The sequence below is a fragment of the Schistocerca gregaria genome, chromosome 1, assembly GCF_023897955.1.
Source record: "Schistocerca gregaria isolate iqSchGreg1 chromosome 1, iqSchGreg1.2, whole genome shotgun sequence".
Classification (NCBI taxonomy): domain Eukaryota; kingdom Metazoa; phylum Arthropoda; class Insecta; order Orthoptera; family Acrididae; genus Schistocerca; species Schistocerca gregaria.
Genome location: NC_064920.1, coordinates 1,033,246,049 through 1,033,264,507, shown reverse-complemented (window position 1 = coordinate 1,033,264,507; position 18,459 = coordinate 1,033,246,049). Strand labels below are relative to the sequence as shown.

General features: G+C 41.4%; 1 protein-coding gene across 4 annotated transcripts in view; it reads right to left on the bottom strand.

Moving 5' to 3' along the window:
• The window catches only part of LOC126279247 (sodium-dependent dopamine transporter), a 571,586-nt gene that overhangs the window by 58,277 nt on the left and 494,850 nt on the right, over positions 1 to 18,459 (bottom strand). For all 4 annotated transcript variants that reach the window (XM_049979661.1, XM_049979663.1, XM_049979660.1 and 1 more), the window contains exon 10: positions 1,280 to 1,408. In XM_049979661.1, the coding sequence (XP_049835618.1) occupies positions 1,280 to 1,408 (129 nt within the window). The remainder of the gene's footprint in view (positions 1 to 1,279; positions 1,409 to 18,459) is intronic.

The following is an 18,459-nucleotide window of genomic DNA, read 5'->3' as shown; positions in this document are numbered from 1 at the left end:
CCCCTACAAGGTTGTTGCTACTGACATTTATATTCAAGACAAATGCCATATGGTGTCACTCAACTGTGTTAAACCAGCACGGATCCTGAATGATTCTGGTCTCTCCCCATTAGCTACTTCTGAGCCTTCATCTGGTGTGGATTCGCTATTGCACAGTACCAACTAACTGACACTGCGTGCTTTATCTCTCAGTGAAAGTGGTGCATGTGCAGTGCTCTGTGCTTCACCTCTCAGTGAAAGTGGTTTTCTTGTGCAGTGTCATTCACCCATTTTGAAGAGGAAACCCACTTGACTGCTACCTCCTTGGGCATGCCTGCCACCATGCCTCGAGAACCATTGCCTCTTCTATCCACTCAGGCATCACGAGATTCATCGTCGATGTCTCAGCATATCCCATTGATGATCCTTCTCTTCAACTGCTACTTCGCACCTTCAACACTCCACGTGACACAGATGAAGACAATGCCACTGCATTCATTGATACAGGCTAATGCCTTACCATTTTCACCCCACTCCATCGTAACCACACTCCGTGCCCATTACTAGAACAGGTCATCCTGTTCTTCCTCCTTGATGGTTCCGTAATTTCAAGGTGTCCGCCGTAATGGTCAAGCCTCCATGCAACAGGTCCGACAATTTGGTGTCGCCTTCTCAGCCCCACTGGACTGTCACTTCCCTATGCTCCACTGCTGGTATTGAGAGGATGGGTGGTGGGGGAGGTAAGGCTGTTTGGTGTCTATCGATACATGATAGTTGCCTCTTCAAACTGAACCTCTTTGACATTGCGATGTTTTTGGTTTGGCAACACATGCGTGATTGCGTTATTCTGTGTTCTAAGTGCAAAAATAAAGTGTTGTACGTTAATAATTGTATAATGGTTACTATTAAACAGTCATACATAGTTCCACAGATTCATTAGGAAGGTTTGCGCTTATAATTTATTACTGCCACACCAGATAAGTTGACTGGCCATAGATACTTAGTGCCACCTGTGTGAGTTGGGTAGGAGGCTAGAAAATAAATAAATATTCTATACCTTCACTACAAACTGTAGTAACATCTGTCAATTGACTTGTGCATAGTGGATTACCATGATTCTATTGTTCTTGTGTTGAATATGTTGGCTTTTGTGTTAGTTCCATGATACTAATACAACATCTGTATAGGTCGATTCGTTTTGAAAACCCATTGTTGTTACAGTTTGTATTGAATATCATGTTTTAAGCAACAAATTGAAACAGAGACAAAGAAAGGGATAGATAAAATAATTAAATTGTACCTGTGAACAGGAAGCCAGTCCAACAATAAAATATAAAGTGAACAAGCAAGCTACAAAAATTGCTCTGTGGTTCCCAATCAGGGGAAATTCATCACTCAGCGCAGTAATTATTGCTTCAGAGCCTCCAAACTGAAACCAAAGCAAATAGTTTAGATTCAAACAGATCATTTTAGGAACACTTCATAAGTTGTTTCACTAAAATTAAACTACAACTCCAATATTTAACATGTCTCCAGTTGCACATAGTCAGTTTGGTGAGCTGTACATATTTTGGGCAATTCACCTTTAAATGATGTAAGTTACTTACATAATTTAAAGGAGAAGTAACTGCTTTTGATAATTAATGGCTGCCTTCTAGATTGAGATAATAACATAATGCACAAAGTCCAATAAATTCAAAAATACTAAACAAAATTTAGGAATCTGGACTATATTTCTGTTGCTAACACATGTACATGTGGTGTCACTTGACCTAGAGATAGCTAATTTGATTATTGGTAATGGAGGAAATATTCCTCACTAGTATGAGAGCAGATTGTTGTGTCTGGTAGACCTTGTTAAGCATTGCGGCTGCCAATAAACATTATCCTTATAATGGCTTTGATCAAAGGTTTAGAGAAATAGAATAAGAATCTGTTTGTTGACAACTACCTTAAGTGATTGTTCCATATATTCTGTATCTTGCTTCCATAAGCAACATCACTAGCTTATACACAGGTGATGGTGTTCGACATGGAGGTAGCTGGTTCAAAAACTCAGGGTGGGAAAAATGTTCATCGCCAGCACAGCAAACCATCCTTAATTCAGATCTCACTTATTTGGAATTTTTGATAGTTCAGACTGATTTTTTTATCACAAAGTGAACTGCTGAATGATTAATTGGGTATCCTTCATGTCAAGCTCATTATTGTGAAATGTTAATTTTGTTCCCTACCTCCCATTTGCTTCACCTGTGAGTGAATTGTTGGCCACGGGCATGTAACAGACTCAAAGCATACTCACTACATACACCAAACAATGGAAAATCCAGTTTGGAATAACGACAACCTTATGAAAAGGATACATCACTACCCACCCTATAGTGAAGATGTCGATTGGCACACAGGCACAACAAAAAGACTGCTAAAAAAGTAAGCTTTTCGCCAAAAGGCCTTCTTCTTCTGAATTACACACACACACACACACACACACACACACACACACACACACACACACACACACACACACACACACAGTCATGCAAATACAACTCACACACACATGACCACTGTCTCTGGCTGCTGATCCTGGCCTTGGCAGCCAGGCACAGGAGCCATGTGTGTAAGCAGCATTTGCATGAATGTGTGTGTGTGTGTGTGTGTGTGTGTGTGTGTGTGTGTGTGTGTGTGTGTGTTTTGCCTAATTCAGAAGAAGGCCTTTTGGCCAAAAGAATACTTGTTTAGCAGTCTTTTTGTTGAGCCAGTCTGTGACTCAGCATCTCCACTATACAGTAGGTAACAATCTATCCTTTTCAAAAAAAAAATGTCATTACATACAACTTATGTTATATTCTTAATTACAGCTTCAGATAAATATTTTCAATTCAGACTTTCAATAATTTGAACTGAAACTCACCACAATTAGACTGAATTACTAAGGTTTTACTGCATTAGGCTGGTAAGCAGAGGAGAGGTCATCACTGTGCTTCATCCTCAATTTCTTCCATCATTGTCAGCATCATGACATCACCCCCTGCCGCCCCCCCCCCCCCCCCCTATACACACAGATTGCAGCCACCTACACTCAACAGATACACTTCAGACAACACTCACAAATCATGGGAAAAAATAAGGATGGTCAATACCTTTAAGTGCTTACAGACCCACCCTAGCAGCAAGACCCAGTAATGGTTGGTTAAGTAGATTTAAAAAAAAGGGCCATGCAAAATATGTTAAGAAGTTGAGTGATTTCTATATTTTCAAAACTAGCAGTTATATGAAGGACAAAAGTTACTGAACTTGTTGTTTGAACATCTCAGTAGAATTATTCTTCCAGTCTAAATTTTTATTTTCTGTCTCTTTTTCATGAGCTACTTCATTTTTATTGTTATTCTGTTTGTTGTACAGGTTCCTTCATGACTTTTACCCAGTCTCTAAAATTGTCTGTTCTTCTAGAACAGTCTGAGTTTTCAAGCACAACATTTGTATTCTTTCTTCCTGGACATTGTGATGCACTGCACGGTGAAATGTCATATCATTTATAGACAGACATTTACATGATCATTTCCTGTTGATGGAAAGCCCAAGTGTGCTACTTAGATTCTTCTTTAATTAGTATTCTACTAGAAAATAAAATGGGTGTCCCAATTCCTAGACATTCTGATTTGTTCAACATTACTGAATAATATCAAAGTCTTTCTGGAAGTCAAGAAACATGACATAAAACTGGACCTTGCTACCTTTTCACCAAAAGCTTAAGAAAGTTTTATATGATAAGTGCTTACAGAATCCATGCTGATTCCTAATTTGTGCTGATTCCCACAGAGGAATTGTTAGAAATCCAAAAAAGCCTTCATTGTGGACACAAAATACACTGTATGACAAAAAAAAGTCTTGCATCAAGATGGAGAGGAGAAAACAAAATGTAGGGAGCACATTGTGCTCATGTAGGAGCGATCTAGATGCTTGTAAAACAATAAACTGGTAACATAAATCGCAGGAATTCTTTTTATTCCATGATTACCAGTTCCGGCAAAACTAAAGCTGCCATTATCGGATATAGGGAGGACAGAGAACACTATGAAAGTGTGCTTGGATTCCACTTATATAACACATACACATATAAATTTAGTTACATACCTTAGGGCACCTACAGGTTACAACATCAAGGCAAACAATGGTGATATTAATAGTTGCCTATAACACGCAGGCCTTACAAAATTGTCATATGTAGCACATAGGCGTCCAAGAGAGATGACATTATAAATGTTAAGTGTCTCCATCACATAGAAGCGCAAGCTTGGTACTACCGCAACTCCGGCTCTGTTCTTACACTACAGGCCATGTCGCAAGATGGCGCTAGAAGAAGAGGTGCCAATGAATGTCACGGCTCGCATCGTAATAGGCTCTGCGTGTGTGGTAACACTACGTCATTAGGGCTTTTACATAATCCTAGAGATTACTGTATCACATGAACATATACAAAACTTATGAAAGCTGCAGATATACACAACTGAACATCTGCTTGGTCACATATATGACATATCTAAAAACAAATGCGAACTTCATGAGAACTGCAGAATTACAAAATGTACATCTGAATGGTCCTATACGTAATAAGATACAAACATACATAAATATTTTATGGGATCTGCAGGGTTATACACAGCACATCAGTCTGGTGATATATAAAATCTATCGAGAGTATATACAAATTTTAAGAACATTACAGGGCTACACAGTGCATATCTGTCTGGTCATAAATAAAAATACTAATAAAACACACCTTGCGTATGAGTGCAGATTTTTCTAGTCATATCAAATGCACATCTGTCTGGTTACATATAAAGCATACCGAAAAGAAATGCACATTTTCTGGGACTGCCGAGTTACACAAGTGCACATCTGTCTGGTCATATATAAAACCTACCAAAAGTAATCTACAAATTTAAGAACACTGCAGGATCACACAAATGCATATCTGTCTGGTCTTATATTAGAAAACATACTGATAAAATACACGCTGCATATGAGACTACGGATTTTGGTCTTAAGAACCACTTAATATAAGAAGTATAAATGTGTGGCAGCCTCATGTAAATGAACCACAGTCATCTAACAAAACCAATATCAAAAAGTTATGCCACCTTATGTCAACTATGTACTTATGTAGTTGTAAAAGACCCTGTTCTGTAGTGTACATGGCGATCACGTAAGGTGGCATAAGGTATGTAACTAAATTTATATGTATACGTGTTATATAAGTGGAATCCAAGCCCACTTTTATAGTGTTTTCTGTCCCCCCAGATCCAATGATGGTGGCTTTAGTTCCGGCGAAACCGGTAATCATGGAATAAAAATAATTCCTGCAATGTTGGCTGGCAGTTTATTGTTTAACAAGAAAACAAAATGAAACTTCATGATGGGTCAATGGTGTGTGTGATGTTATTTCAGTGTTTATAAAATGAAGTGAAATTTACAAAGAACTTGGCAGTATGAACACAGTTCTCATTCTGATGTTGCACTCCCCCCCCCCCCCCTCCTGCCCCCTAACGCCCCCCCCCCTGCCCTTCCCCACAGCTTGGATGCATGCCCTGATTTGGTTGAAAAGTTCTCTCCTGAGGCAAGCTGGCCCACAACTCTTGTAATATGTGCTGGATGTCCAAGATACTGGCACTGGAATGTGATGATCACAATGCCATGCCATTCATCAGCAGTCTATGATTCCTGGTCATTCACCATTTCAAATGCAGCTGATTGTTTTGTGGTGTTAATGGCAGCCCTCATATGAGGCAGTAATTCCCTAGTCAGCTGCTGTTAGTCTCCAACTAATGGTGTGAGATGACACACTGATGCAGTCAATCCATTACTTGTTCTTGGATGGTAAGCACATATGTAAAATGGTTATGATGTACTTGGTACAAGATATGGCAGTCCTACCTTGTCATGGTCAGATGTGTTTGAACTGAACCTTGCCAACAAGTAAGCCTACTCTCAAGCTGCCCACTGTGACATTTAAATGCCTTACAAATGGGGAAATTTCACAGTTGGACAAGATGGACAAATCGAGACCAATAACAAGATCTCTTTCAAAAATCTATCAGGTTCTGGTGATGTTGTCTCACACAAATGCATGGCATCTCCATGTCCTTAACAGTGATCACCCAACATCTGACACTACAATTACATTGATATCAAACCACATCTTCTCATTGCTTACTTTTTGTGTAATGCAGTGTGTGTGCTATAACTCTCCACCAGAGTGACATAAGTGAGATGGGTTTGTAGTTCTGCAAGTCTATTCTTTGATCCTTCTTGAAGACTAATGTAACCTGCACCCTTCTCTTATACTTGAGAAGTTCCATTATTTTGGTGACCTATCACAGACTGTTACTGGAAGAGGCCCCAGCCCATCCGCATATCTGATGTAGACTTATTGGTGTGCCATCAATCTTAGTGACCCTTTTCCCTTTTCCTATAGAGCACTCATAGTTCCTTTTCATTTCATTTATTGTTTCCACTATCTGTCATTAACGAATCCATATGAGATTTTCACTCTGCAGTGGAGTGTGCACTGATATGAAACTTCCTGGCAGATTAAAACTGTGCCGGACCAGACCCCAGGCTGTGGTTAAGCCATGTCTTCGCAATATCCTTTCTTTCAGGAGTGCTAGTTCTGCAAGGTTCGCAGGAGAGCTTCTGTTAAGTTTGGAAGGTAGGAGATGAGGTACTGGCAGAAGTAAAGCTGTAAGTACGGGTGTGAGTTGTGCTTGGGTGGCTCAGTTGGTAGAGCACTTGCCTGGGAAAGGCAAAGGTCCCGAGTTCGAGTCTCGGTTCGACACATTGTTTTAATCTGCTAGGAAGTTTCAGTACCTTAACTGTTGGGCTATCAGAGCACTATTGATAGTCTAACCTCATAATTAAAAGTGATAATTCCAATGTTCCAGTTACAACTATGGAGCAGGTTCCAGGACCAGTTAATCAGTTTGTATGTTGCAGATGGCAGTGAAGTAGGCCCCCCTTTCAAACTAGTGAAATACTTCATAATAATGAAGCAATATTTTACAAGGGTTCTATGTGGTTGTTTATGTAGATGCAGATGTCAGGAACTCATTTTAATTTAGGTTCACTTAAGACTGAGTTAAGATTCTAAATAATGTATTAATGCTTCCTTCAACTGATAAGAAATCATATTTAAAAACAAAATCTTTTTGATAGGTGTACACAAAATTGAAAGTAAAATTGCTATGCTTTACTTTGCTCTATAAGGGGAACTCAAATGGAAATGAGACATATGGAAAAAGGTAAGTAAATTGTTTTTGTTTCAAAACTAATTGCCATAACTGTTAATACAGAGTGATCCAGTTATCTGATGACCACATGCACAGCACAGTAGATGGTGGACAGTGAGCGCTTCGTTGCCTGGTGAATCAGATTCCATGTTGCCCATCAGATGCCATTTTGCCCATCTACTACCACAGTACCAAATTAAAAATATATGCAAACAAATTTTGTATTCATCCATGTTATGCATGGAGATGCTGGAACAGCCTACCAGGGTTTTGCATGCATTTCTGACATCTACTCAAGAAATTGTTCATCACAAAATGTAATTTTCTTTGAGAATTTGAATTAACTGACTCGCAGATATTGTCCTTGAGTTCCTGTACTGTATGTGGATTTGTTTTGTACACTTTATCCTTTAGTTTTCCCAACAAACAGAAATTGCAGGTGGTAAAATTAGGACTTTGAGTGAGCCAAATATTGTTGCTAATAACTCTGTCATGGAACACATTGTGAATTGTGTGCAAAGCCCTTGCCAAATCCTGTTGGAAAACGTGAAGCTTTGTTGCCATTTCACTGTTACACTCATGATGTGTGTTTAACTGTTCTAATGACACCGGCCTAAATTACATGTAGTGCAGTGTTAACAGGGAGATGCAAACCCATTCGACTAGACTGTGCAGCTCCAGTGGCCAGAAAATGCAACCCCATGCAAGTGATCATCAGCTAAATGGAACACCCTGTACAATTATCACACTGTGAGACAAAATGGTCATTGCCTTCAGGATGAAAAGCTCATGGTTGCCTATGAAACTATTATTGTATCCAGGGAGGCAACTCTTCAACTGACGCAAATAAAAGGGCACAACTGTATTTCTTCAGGCCTCCAAAATATGGGTATCACATTGGAACAGATCAGAACTATAATGGAAGATGTGTAAGGCTCTCCCAGGGAAACTTCTGCAGCATACTTAAAACAGCCTTAAAGAAAGACATTTATGGCCATTGATTTGCTTCAGATAAATAGGTCCATGCCTTGGTACAATCATAATTCTGTAGGCAGCTGCAAAATTTTTGAAGGCACTGACCATCTTCTATCATAGTGGGATAACTGTATTAACAGTTATGTCAGTTACTTTTGAAATAATAAACAGTTTATTTATCTTGTTTTAAAATATAGAAAATTTGATGGCACAAAGAAAGCATTTTATTATGAACAAAATAGCCTTTGTATGAGTATCCAGAAACTAGATAACTGGCAAAAACTTGTTTTCCTGTTGGCAGTCCTATCCTATTAAAAGTCTAATAGGTTCCAGCATGGAATTATTTGTATATTAGGTATGACTCAGTAACAGTGTTATTTTAATAATTAGGTTAAATATTGCCTATCTCTGCTGAACATAAATGTCCATGTCCCACTGATGTTTCCACCTATGATATACAACAAGAGGTTCTCCGATGAGGTAGGATATATGGGAATAGCACCACTGGGGGAACATATTTAGTGGAGAAATCTGACTTACGCTGCCACAAGGAATATATATGAGCTGAATTAAAGTAACTGAAGTGATATAAATGGAGTCATCTGGGATGAAATCAGTAAGTAAGTACGATGTTTGTATATAATCCAAAGGAAACATTAATTTGGGTGTAATACAAAAGATAACTCATGCATTGGACTTGGATTTGATTACATGTGACAGCATCAATTTAAACTGACATGTGTCAGATTAAAATATTTGCACCAAGTTGTGAGAAATATGAGATTTATTAGTTAGTAATAGTGAAAACTGACATATTTGACAGTATACTCTTTGAAGTTGCAGTTGTAGATGTGGTGACACTCTACCCCTATGACAGGGTACAAGAAAAGTGGACCCAGTCCTCAGTGGAGTGTGTTCTCCAACAATGCCGACAATCCTCCCAGTGATTTAATAGCGGCACTATCAACATCTCCAACTGTCCAGACACAACATATCAATGTTGCTGTACCGGAACAACCTGCTGCTTTCTGATGCCTGGGTGATCAGTCAGCTTCGCTAGTGGCATAACACTCTACGATGCCTTCGATACCGGTGAGCACTATAGACACTGCTGACAGCAGGATAGTAATCGAGTCACTTATTATACCAAGTGAAGCCATTGTGCCAGTGACGCGTTAATCAATGCCATTGTCTGACACAGAAGGCTACACCTGAAAACAATTGTCATCTAAAGGCCAAAAGTGACGTCACACGACAGGGTCGGAACACAATAGCTCTAACTCGCTGAAGGAAGAAGAACTGATCCTGTAGGATGCCAACCATAAGGCTGACACCACTGATACTGATTACACCCTTGTGGAACACATGGCAGTAAAGGCAGCATCTGACTGCCAGGCCTCTGCTGTGAACAGTGATCAGCAGGAAGGTTCCAGTGGAGGCTGAAAAGCTGCTCAGTCCCTCCTATCAACCAGTAGGACCTTATGGAACATGAACAGATTTCTGTGCCTGTGTTGTGGGCTGAGGACATCGAAACTGGGCAGGACCCAGTCCTAGGCCTACTGAGGTCTGAACAACACTGGAAGGGCCACATTCATTGTGGTGTTATGACACTTGCAATGTACGCTTCTGCCCACCATCACAGGATATCCTTTTTTCCAGGAGTACTAATTCTGCAAGGTTCGCAGAAGAGTTTCTGTGAAGTTTGGAAGGTTGGAGACGAGGTACTGAAGAATTGAAGCTGTGAGGACAGGTCATGAGTTGTGCTTAGGCAGCTCAGATGGTAGAGCACTTGCCCGCAAAGGCAAAGATCCCGAGTTTGAATCTCTGCCCGACACACAGTTTTAATCTGCAAGGAAGTTTTTTATCAGTGGACACTCCGCTGCAGAGTGAAAATCTCATTCTGGATCATTCATTAATGTTTATGCACTGTTAGGCACCACCAAACATCGCGACCAGGTGAGCTTACACTGACTATCAACACAGCAACAGTACCAGCGTTGACAGAGGAAGTCTTGGCTGAAGAGATGAGGGTTCCCTTGGACAATGGTGCAATCAAAAAATCTGTAGGGCCTGATTGGATTACTAATTGGACTTTACCAGACCTTCCAAACTCCATGACGCTCCGCTGCCTTATAATGTTCTGCAAACTCTGGTCTCCGGAATGCATTGGACTGCCTAATTTCATTGAAGGACTTCTCCTACCAGTACACAAGCCAGCAGGAGGCCAATTGGTCAATGACCACCGGCCACTTACAGTGTTGAATGCTGACTATGAGATCTTTACCACGCTTTTGGCAGGATGCGTTAATATGACATTGTCAATGATCCTTGCCACAGAACAGATGGCAGGTGGGGAGATGCCAACATACAAATGGCCACTGGCGACTGCAAGGACTTAACAGCATTCACATCAGCATGCTGCCTGAGAATGACAATCATCTCCATTGGTTTCGACCGGGCCCTCCCACAGAGCAAACCAGACCATTCTCCTCCATGTGATGGACTGTATGGGATTTCCTCTCAGATCCATGGCAACGGACAGAGGCTGGTCCAGTACCCATTAAGCGGTCTCTACGACAATGTTGCCCCTTTCTACCTGCCTTTATGCAATGCCTCTACTCAGTGTTCTCAACCATAGGATATCTGGCGTCAAAGTGCAGAATATCACCTTCTGCTATAGGGTGTACACCAATGACCTGCTATAGCTGGTTTGTTCCACCGACGAAGTCCGAAGCATAATAAAATGGATCAAGTGGCATGGACAGGTTGCAGGCAGTCTGTGGATCATCAACAAGTTGGCGGCACTGATTACTGGACATGGTCTCGGGCCGGGTGCTGTCACCCTCTCCCACCAGTTACTGATCAGAGATATTTGGGAGACACATCGATGAAAGATGTGAGTGGGATGACTGTGGCAAACTATCGACAATTACTCCAGATCGTACACTTCATGGTGAAGCAGAACCTAACCCAGGCCTTCAAACAGCTGCAGTGTGTGGAATACCTAAACGATTATGTGGTGTCAAAACTCAGTCATGTAGCACAAGCCCACCCCCTGCTGGCAGTGATAGGTCGCAGGCAGCCTTTGGTTGTCACTTACCCACAGGACAAGTATTTAAAGTGCTTTACAACAGTCTCACCCTCCCCCTGCATGATGGAGGGCTGGAACTGGTTAACGCCCGGGCACGGGCAGCTATTCTCTATGACCAATATGTGAAAATGGTGGAGCAGCCAGCACAGCTCCCTCATGGGTCGTCTACCAGATGTCGTAATATCAGTCTCTCATGCCCTGCCAGTGTCGGTGGCACACACCACAAGAAAGTTCTTCTGTGTATCAACATTGCTGCTGCACATTGTTGGCCTTACTACATCAGTTATTTCATTTTGTTCATCAGTTCACTTCTTACTTCCTGCTGAGTGTAATGTAAGTGCTGCCGTTTATTTCTTTTGTTCCGAGTGCTATTGTTATAGTTCCTAATTACAGGTAAATTTGTACACTAGTACTATTGTAAGTTAAAAATATGGATGCGCTACTGCAATAGCCTAATTATCTATCTGCAGCAGTTTAACGTTAGCACTGTAGTCTTTATGTGGAGAGTGGTATAACTTTGGGGTTGCAACTTTTCAGTATTTTACAAGGTAGCGGAGTAGTAAACATAACCACAAATGAGATTAACCTTCCGACAGGTGCTCCTTGTAGTAGGACATGGGCGGTCGTGCGTATCTCACAGATACTATTTGTTGTTAATAAACTTTATGTCTTTTTAAACATTAAATTTGTATCATAAAAGTAATATTAGATATTGTTCATGGGTTATAGAAACAAACAAACAAAAAAAGCCACTCCGTCTACAGGTCACAAGTGGCCCATCGGGACCATCCAACTGCCATGTCATCCTCCGAGGAGGATGTGGACAGGAGGGGCATGGGGTCAGCACACCGCGCTCTCCCGGTCGTTATGATGGTATTCTTGAGCGAAGCCGCTACTATTCAGTTGGGTAGATACTCAATTGGCATCACAAGGCTGAGTGCACCCCGAAAAATGGCAACAGCGCATGGCGACCTGGATGATCACCCATCCAAGTGCCGACCATGCCCGACAGTGCTTAACTGTTGCCTATAGAAACAAAAGCCAGGTAAAAAATTTAATTAAAAATAAAGTTATGTTTCAAAACATACATTTTCTTCCCACGCTTCTCGAGGTACTGATACTTAACTTTCCGTGTACGAATGTCAAATTTATGCAGGATTTTGGTAGAAATTTTGGTTTCTCAATATTCTAAAGTTATTTAGAAGTTGAAACACAATCAATGCAAGCACTTCTTGAATGACATAAACAAAACATACCGTCTATACAGGGTGATACAAAAAGGTATGGCCAAACTTTCAGGAAACATTCCTCACACACAAAGAAAGAAAATATGTTATGTGGACATGTGTCTGGAAATGCTTACTTTCCATGTTAGCACTCATTTTATTACTTCTCTTCAAATCTCATTAAACATGGAATGGAAACACACAACAACAGAACGTACCAGCGTGACTTCAAACACTTTGTTTCACGAAATGTTCAAAATGTCCTCCGTTAGCGACGATACATGCATCCACCCTCTGTCACATGGAATCCCCGATGCGCTGATGCTGCCCTGGAGAATGGTGTATTGTGTCACAGCCGTCCACAATACGACCACGAAGAGTCTCTACATTTGGTACTGGGGTTGCGTAGACAAGAGCTTTCAGATGCCCCCATAAATGAAAGTCAAGAGGGTTGAGGTCAGGAGAGCGTGGAGGCCATGGAATTGGTCCACCTCTACCAATCCATCGGTCACCGAATCTGTTGTTGAGAAGCATACGAACACTTTGAGTGAAATGTGCAGGAGCTCCATCGTGCATGAACCACATGTTGTGTCGTACTTGTAAAGGCACATGTTCTAGCAGCACAGGTAGAGTATCCCGTATGAAATCATAATAACGTGTTCCATTGAACGTAGGTGGAAGAACATGGGGCCCAATCAGGACATCACCAACAATGCCGTTCTCCCGTAGCACTCTCCGTACAGTGACGTGGTCAGCTTTACCTTGTACAGCAGCAACTTCTCTGACGCTGACATTAGGGTTATCGTCAACTGGACGAATAATTGCCTCATCCATTGCAGGTGCCCTCATCGTTCTAGGTTTTCCCCAGTCGCGAGTCATAGGCTGGAATGTTCCGTGCTCCCTAAGACGCCGATCAATTGCTTCGAACGTCTTCCTGTCGGGACACCTTCGTTCTAAAAATTTGTCTCGATACAAATGTACCGCGCCACGGCTATTGCCCCGTGTTAATCCTTACATCAAATGGGCATCTGCCAACTCCGCATTTGTAAACATTGCACTGACTGCAAAACCACGTTCGCGATGAACACTAACCTGTTGATGCTACGTACTGATGTGCTTGATGCTAATACTATAGAGCAATGAGTCGCAGGTCAACACAAGCACCGAAGTCAACATTACCTTCCTTCAATTGGGCCAACTGGCGTTGAATCGAGGAAGTACAGTACATACTGACGAAACTAAAATGAGCTCTAACATGGAAATTAAGCGTTTCCGGACATATGTCCACATAACATCTTTTCTTTATTTGCGTGTGAGGAATGTTTCCTGAAAGTTTGGCCATACCTTTTTGTAACACCCTGTATTTTTGACATTTGAAACGGGTTATTATTTAGAAGCTGAAAAACAATCATTGCAAACATTTATTTAATGGTGTAAGCAAATAAACTGTCTACATATTTCGCATCTGAAATGGGTGATTCTCGTTTTCTTACCAACTAAACATGGCCTGCATCTTTTCTTCAGAGGCTCCTGAGGTTGCTCTTCTTCTCCTCTTCCTTGTTGCTGTTGGTGTTCATTTTCTGTGTGCGACACATTTAAAACTTTTATGCGGGGGTGTCCTGTTACTTTAGTACGTCTCCTTTTAAGATGTTCCTGGACAGGTTCGTTCGTTAGGAGGTCATCTATCCGCTGTAGGTCGTCAAGATTCAGATGATTCACTTGGTACACCCCAACGAGATAAAGCAGCCAGAATAAGGCTTTCATTTCCACTGTGTCTCTCTGTTGAGCGTCCCTTGAACGATAATAGTTATCCTGTATTGTAAAAATAAATTTGTTTGTATTTTCTACAATACGTTGAATCACTGCATCACAGATGAGGCATTTCCGTGAATCTAGATTATTAGTCACGTTTTTTGCAGGTCCGATTACTCTGGGCAGATGAAGTGAAATATTTTGTTTACCTTGTCTTTGCCTGTTCCTTGCCTTTTTTTTGCCATGACCAAACATCGATATTTTTGTTTTTCCTTTAAAAAGCTCGAAATGTCGATTTGGTGCTCTCATGTTCGTCGTTTTCTGAGCTGGACCGAACACTCAGCTTCGTATCACAATCTCAGAATCTCCATCTCTTTCCGATCCGTGCTCTTCTTCATCAGGGTCACTGCCCTTTATAAAACTGTTGCCTTGATCATCCTCATCGTCGGTATCACGCAGAACTGCATTCAACACAGCTTCAACATCCAAAGGATTGTTTAAATTGTACATTTCTTTGTCCCCCATAGCACTTAAGAAATAAAAATGAAACGAAACTGAATAAATAACATGATGCAAGCATTGAAGGTCGCGCGTATCTGACACATACAATTAAGTTCATTTCATTGTCGATTCGAGACGCAAGTAAATTCACCATGTGCAATACTTTAAATTACTAATTAGCATTAAATTTAAGAATAAATAATGGAAAATAACTTACACGGAAGGTCGCGCATATTCCTCAGATACGAAACACGTGTTACTAGCTTGCTGTTTACCGTAGCGGGCAGCGGGAAGGACTGAAGTAGGGTGAGGTCGAAACAGGAGGCTAGAACAAAGGGGGGACTTCCCTCCCTCCCGCTTTCCGAGAAAAGGTAACTAACATTGTCGCTGCGTATCTGACAGACACGCGCGCATATCGGAAAGTTAAATTAAAATCAGTGCATAAAGATTTGCCTGTATCACTCAAAAATTGTGTTGATCAACACAATTATCGCCCAAACAGCGATGGTTGCATTTGTTTTAAATATTTGCTCAAAATCCAGTCATTAGTAATCCAAATGGCAAAATTTGCCCCGATCTGGTCGCCCAGGCCGTACTCGACTATTAAAATCAGAAATCAGTCCGGATAAGAAGCGGAGGGGTTTGTGGAGAGCAGAAGAAGGAGTATGTGATGACTGCATGTTCTGTAATTCGCTCGTTTCCAAAAGATTTTTTCATGGGACTGCTTCAATTCGTCCGAGGCGTCTGTGCTCTGCATCATCGCCCTCACCCCCCCCCCCCCCCCCTCCCCAATCTCACCTCTGCCCTTTAATTTTTTTTTTTTTTTTTTTTGTTACCTGTGCACCAGTTCTTGTCTTCAGGCAGTATTTAACACTTTGAAGACCAAGCCCGAACACAGCTCGGGCCGCAACTGTGTTACAAAGACCGCGCCCGAGTAAAGGTCGGGCAGCGATTTTATTGACGCGCGAGCTACCAGTCACTTTAAAACTGGAATCATTTCATACAACAACAATGAACGGAAGTCTCGCAACCCGCCTCTTGACTAGTGCTGCCTTGTTTTGCCCATTTCTAGAATTAACATAACAGCTCCTGTCGTTAATGTCTGAGCCAATATGATTACTAACGTAACTTTTTGTGTGTACCCTATAGGTTCCGTAGTACTCTGCAATTCTGCCACAAATACGTCATGTTTGTTGCGTGAGCAAGCAATTTTGGAAGCTCAAGAGAAAGAAATTTGAACAAAAGTTCGCCTAGGTTTTTAGGGGGGGGGGGGATAATTATGCTTTCTTCCATTATTTTAAAATTTGAATCTATCGAAGTACTAAAGTAAATATAAAAAATAAATCTTGATGCCTGGCTCCCTTTTAGTATATATTAATCTTTAAGATCCATCTTTAAGATCCATTACTCTTTAAGATCCATGTTTAAAGATGACACAATTGCAGAGTGCGGTGTATCATGTCTTCAAGTTTTACTGTAAGACAGTCGTTGAACTGTGAAATATCTTGTTCGTAATAACCTTGGAACAGTGAGTCCAAAAGTCACGGCTTTAACGTATTTGCAAATAAACGTCGTACAAGCGATAACGTACATTGTGAATAACACTGGAGTTTGTTAGCAACAAAGAATGTATAACCATTTTATCATGGATAAACTGAAACTCATTTGTGCCGTTGCATACATTACAAATGTCGTTGAAATCAACATGTGAATATCAATATTAAGATCCCAAAACTGTATGTTTTAATATTTGTGTATTTCGTTTTGTTTTACAAATAATTTTGGTTGCTGTAAGTTTCAAGTTTACTGTCGGAATATTAATTTAAAAAGAAGTTCTTGATCACATATAGAAATTAAAGAATTTTAATGAAATGAAAGATACTTCATTTGAGATTGAGTTGAGGATATGCTTAATGAACTCTGACTTGATTTAAATACAAGAGTGTAGTAGGAGAAAGGTGGCTACTGTGTAAAGAGATTTGAACCCTCTAACGACGAGGTGAATGATGAGATCCTGCGCTTCTTCGATAAGCAAGGCAGTAGGTTGGTATGACATGGCCATACAAAAACTGCTACAGTGTTTACAAAAATGCATCGATCTAAATGGCGATTATTTGGAAAAACAGAAAAATATTCAATCTTCAAAACTATGTGCAATTTACTGTAAATAAATGTTTCTTTATATTTTAAAAAATTAGAGACATTACTTTTTGGATCACTCTCGTACCTAACGCAAACATCACCAACTCCTTTCCACTACAAGCTCCATAAAGGCGGCCTCAAATGTTACTGCTCTTGACATGCACATATATGCAACCATTCTTGCACAAGAATGCACACACTTCGCGCGCATCCATACGGCTCATGCATGCTTGTACAAGCATCATTTTGTTTGTGAAAAAATGTATAGCTCTGACGACGATACAGTGGCTTTGACAAGCATGTGCTACGAAAAAAAGACGGAATGTGATTTGTGGAGTAAAGAGTGGTTAAGGGAACGAAAATATTACTATTAACCACCTGCACTATGGAAATTGACTCGCAGTATTCCCGTATTTCTGCACTTCTCCGTAAAATGCTGTATTCTTTGACTTATACTGCATTAGAGCACAACCTTTGTACAGAATGTACACTCATGCTCATAAATTAAGGACAATGCTGATACATGGTGAAACAACGCTCTGGTGGGCGGTTTGCGGGCTATAATCACCTCGGGGTATGCCCATGCGGTGCATTTGACCTGCGGTCATCGCACGGTGGCGCTGGCAGCAGTCCACATACGCAGAGGTGTGTTGATGTATGTCAGAGTACGGTGCAGCGAGTAAGTGTGCAGACGTTTTCAGACGTGCTAATGATGACTGCGCGTTGAATATGGCTCAGAGAACACATATTGACGACGTTATGAGGGGTAGGATACTAGGGCGACTGGAGGCTGGTCAAACACAGCAGGTCGTAGCACGGGCCCTCCGTGTGCCACAAACTGTGATCTCAAGACAGGAAACGTATCCAGGCGCTACAGTACTAGGCGTCCACAGTGTAAAACACCAGAAGAAGACCGATATCTCACCATCAGTGCCCACAGACAATGCTCGGGACCTTACTGCAGCCACTGGAGCAGTTGTCTCCAGCCACACAGTCTACAGACGACTGAACAGGCATGGTTTATTCGCCCGGAGACCTGCAAGGTGCATTCCACTGTCCCCTGGTCACAGGAGAGCTCGTAAAGCCTGGTGTAAAGAACACAGTACATGGTCATTGGAACATTGGTCGCAGGTTATGTTCACGGACGAGTCCAGGTATAGTCTGAACAGTGATTCTCGCCGAGTTTTCATCTGGCGTGAACCAGGAACCAGATACCAAACCCTTAATGTCCGTGAAAGGGACCTGTAAGGAGGTCGTGGTTTGTTGGTGTGTGGTGGGATAATGATTGGTGCACGTACATCGCTGCATGTCTTTGACAGAGGAACTGTAACAGCTATGGTGTATCGGGATGTCATTTTACACCAGTATGTCCGCCTTTTCAGGGGTGCAGTGGGTCCCACCTACCTCCTGATGGATGAAAACGCGCGACCCCACCGAGCTGCCATCGTGGAGGAGCACCTTGAAACAGAAGATATCAGACAAATGGAGTGGCCTGCCTGTTCCC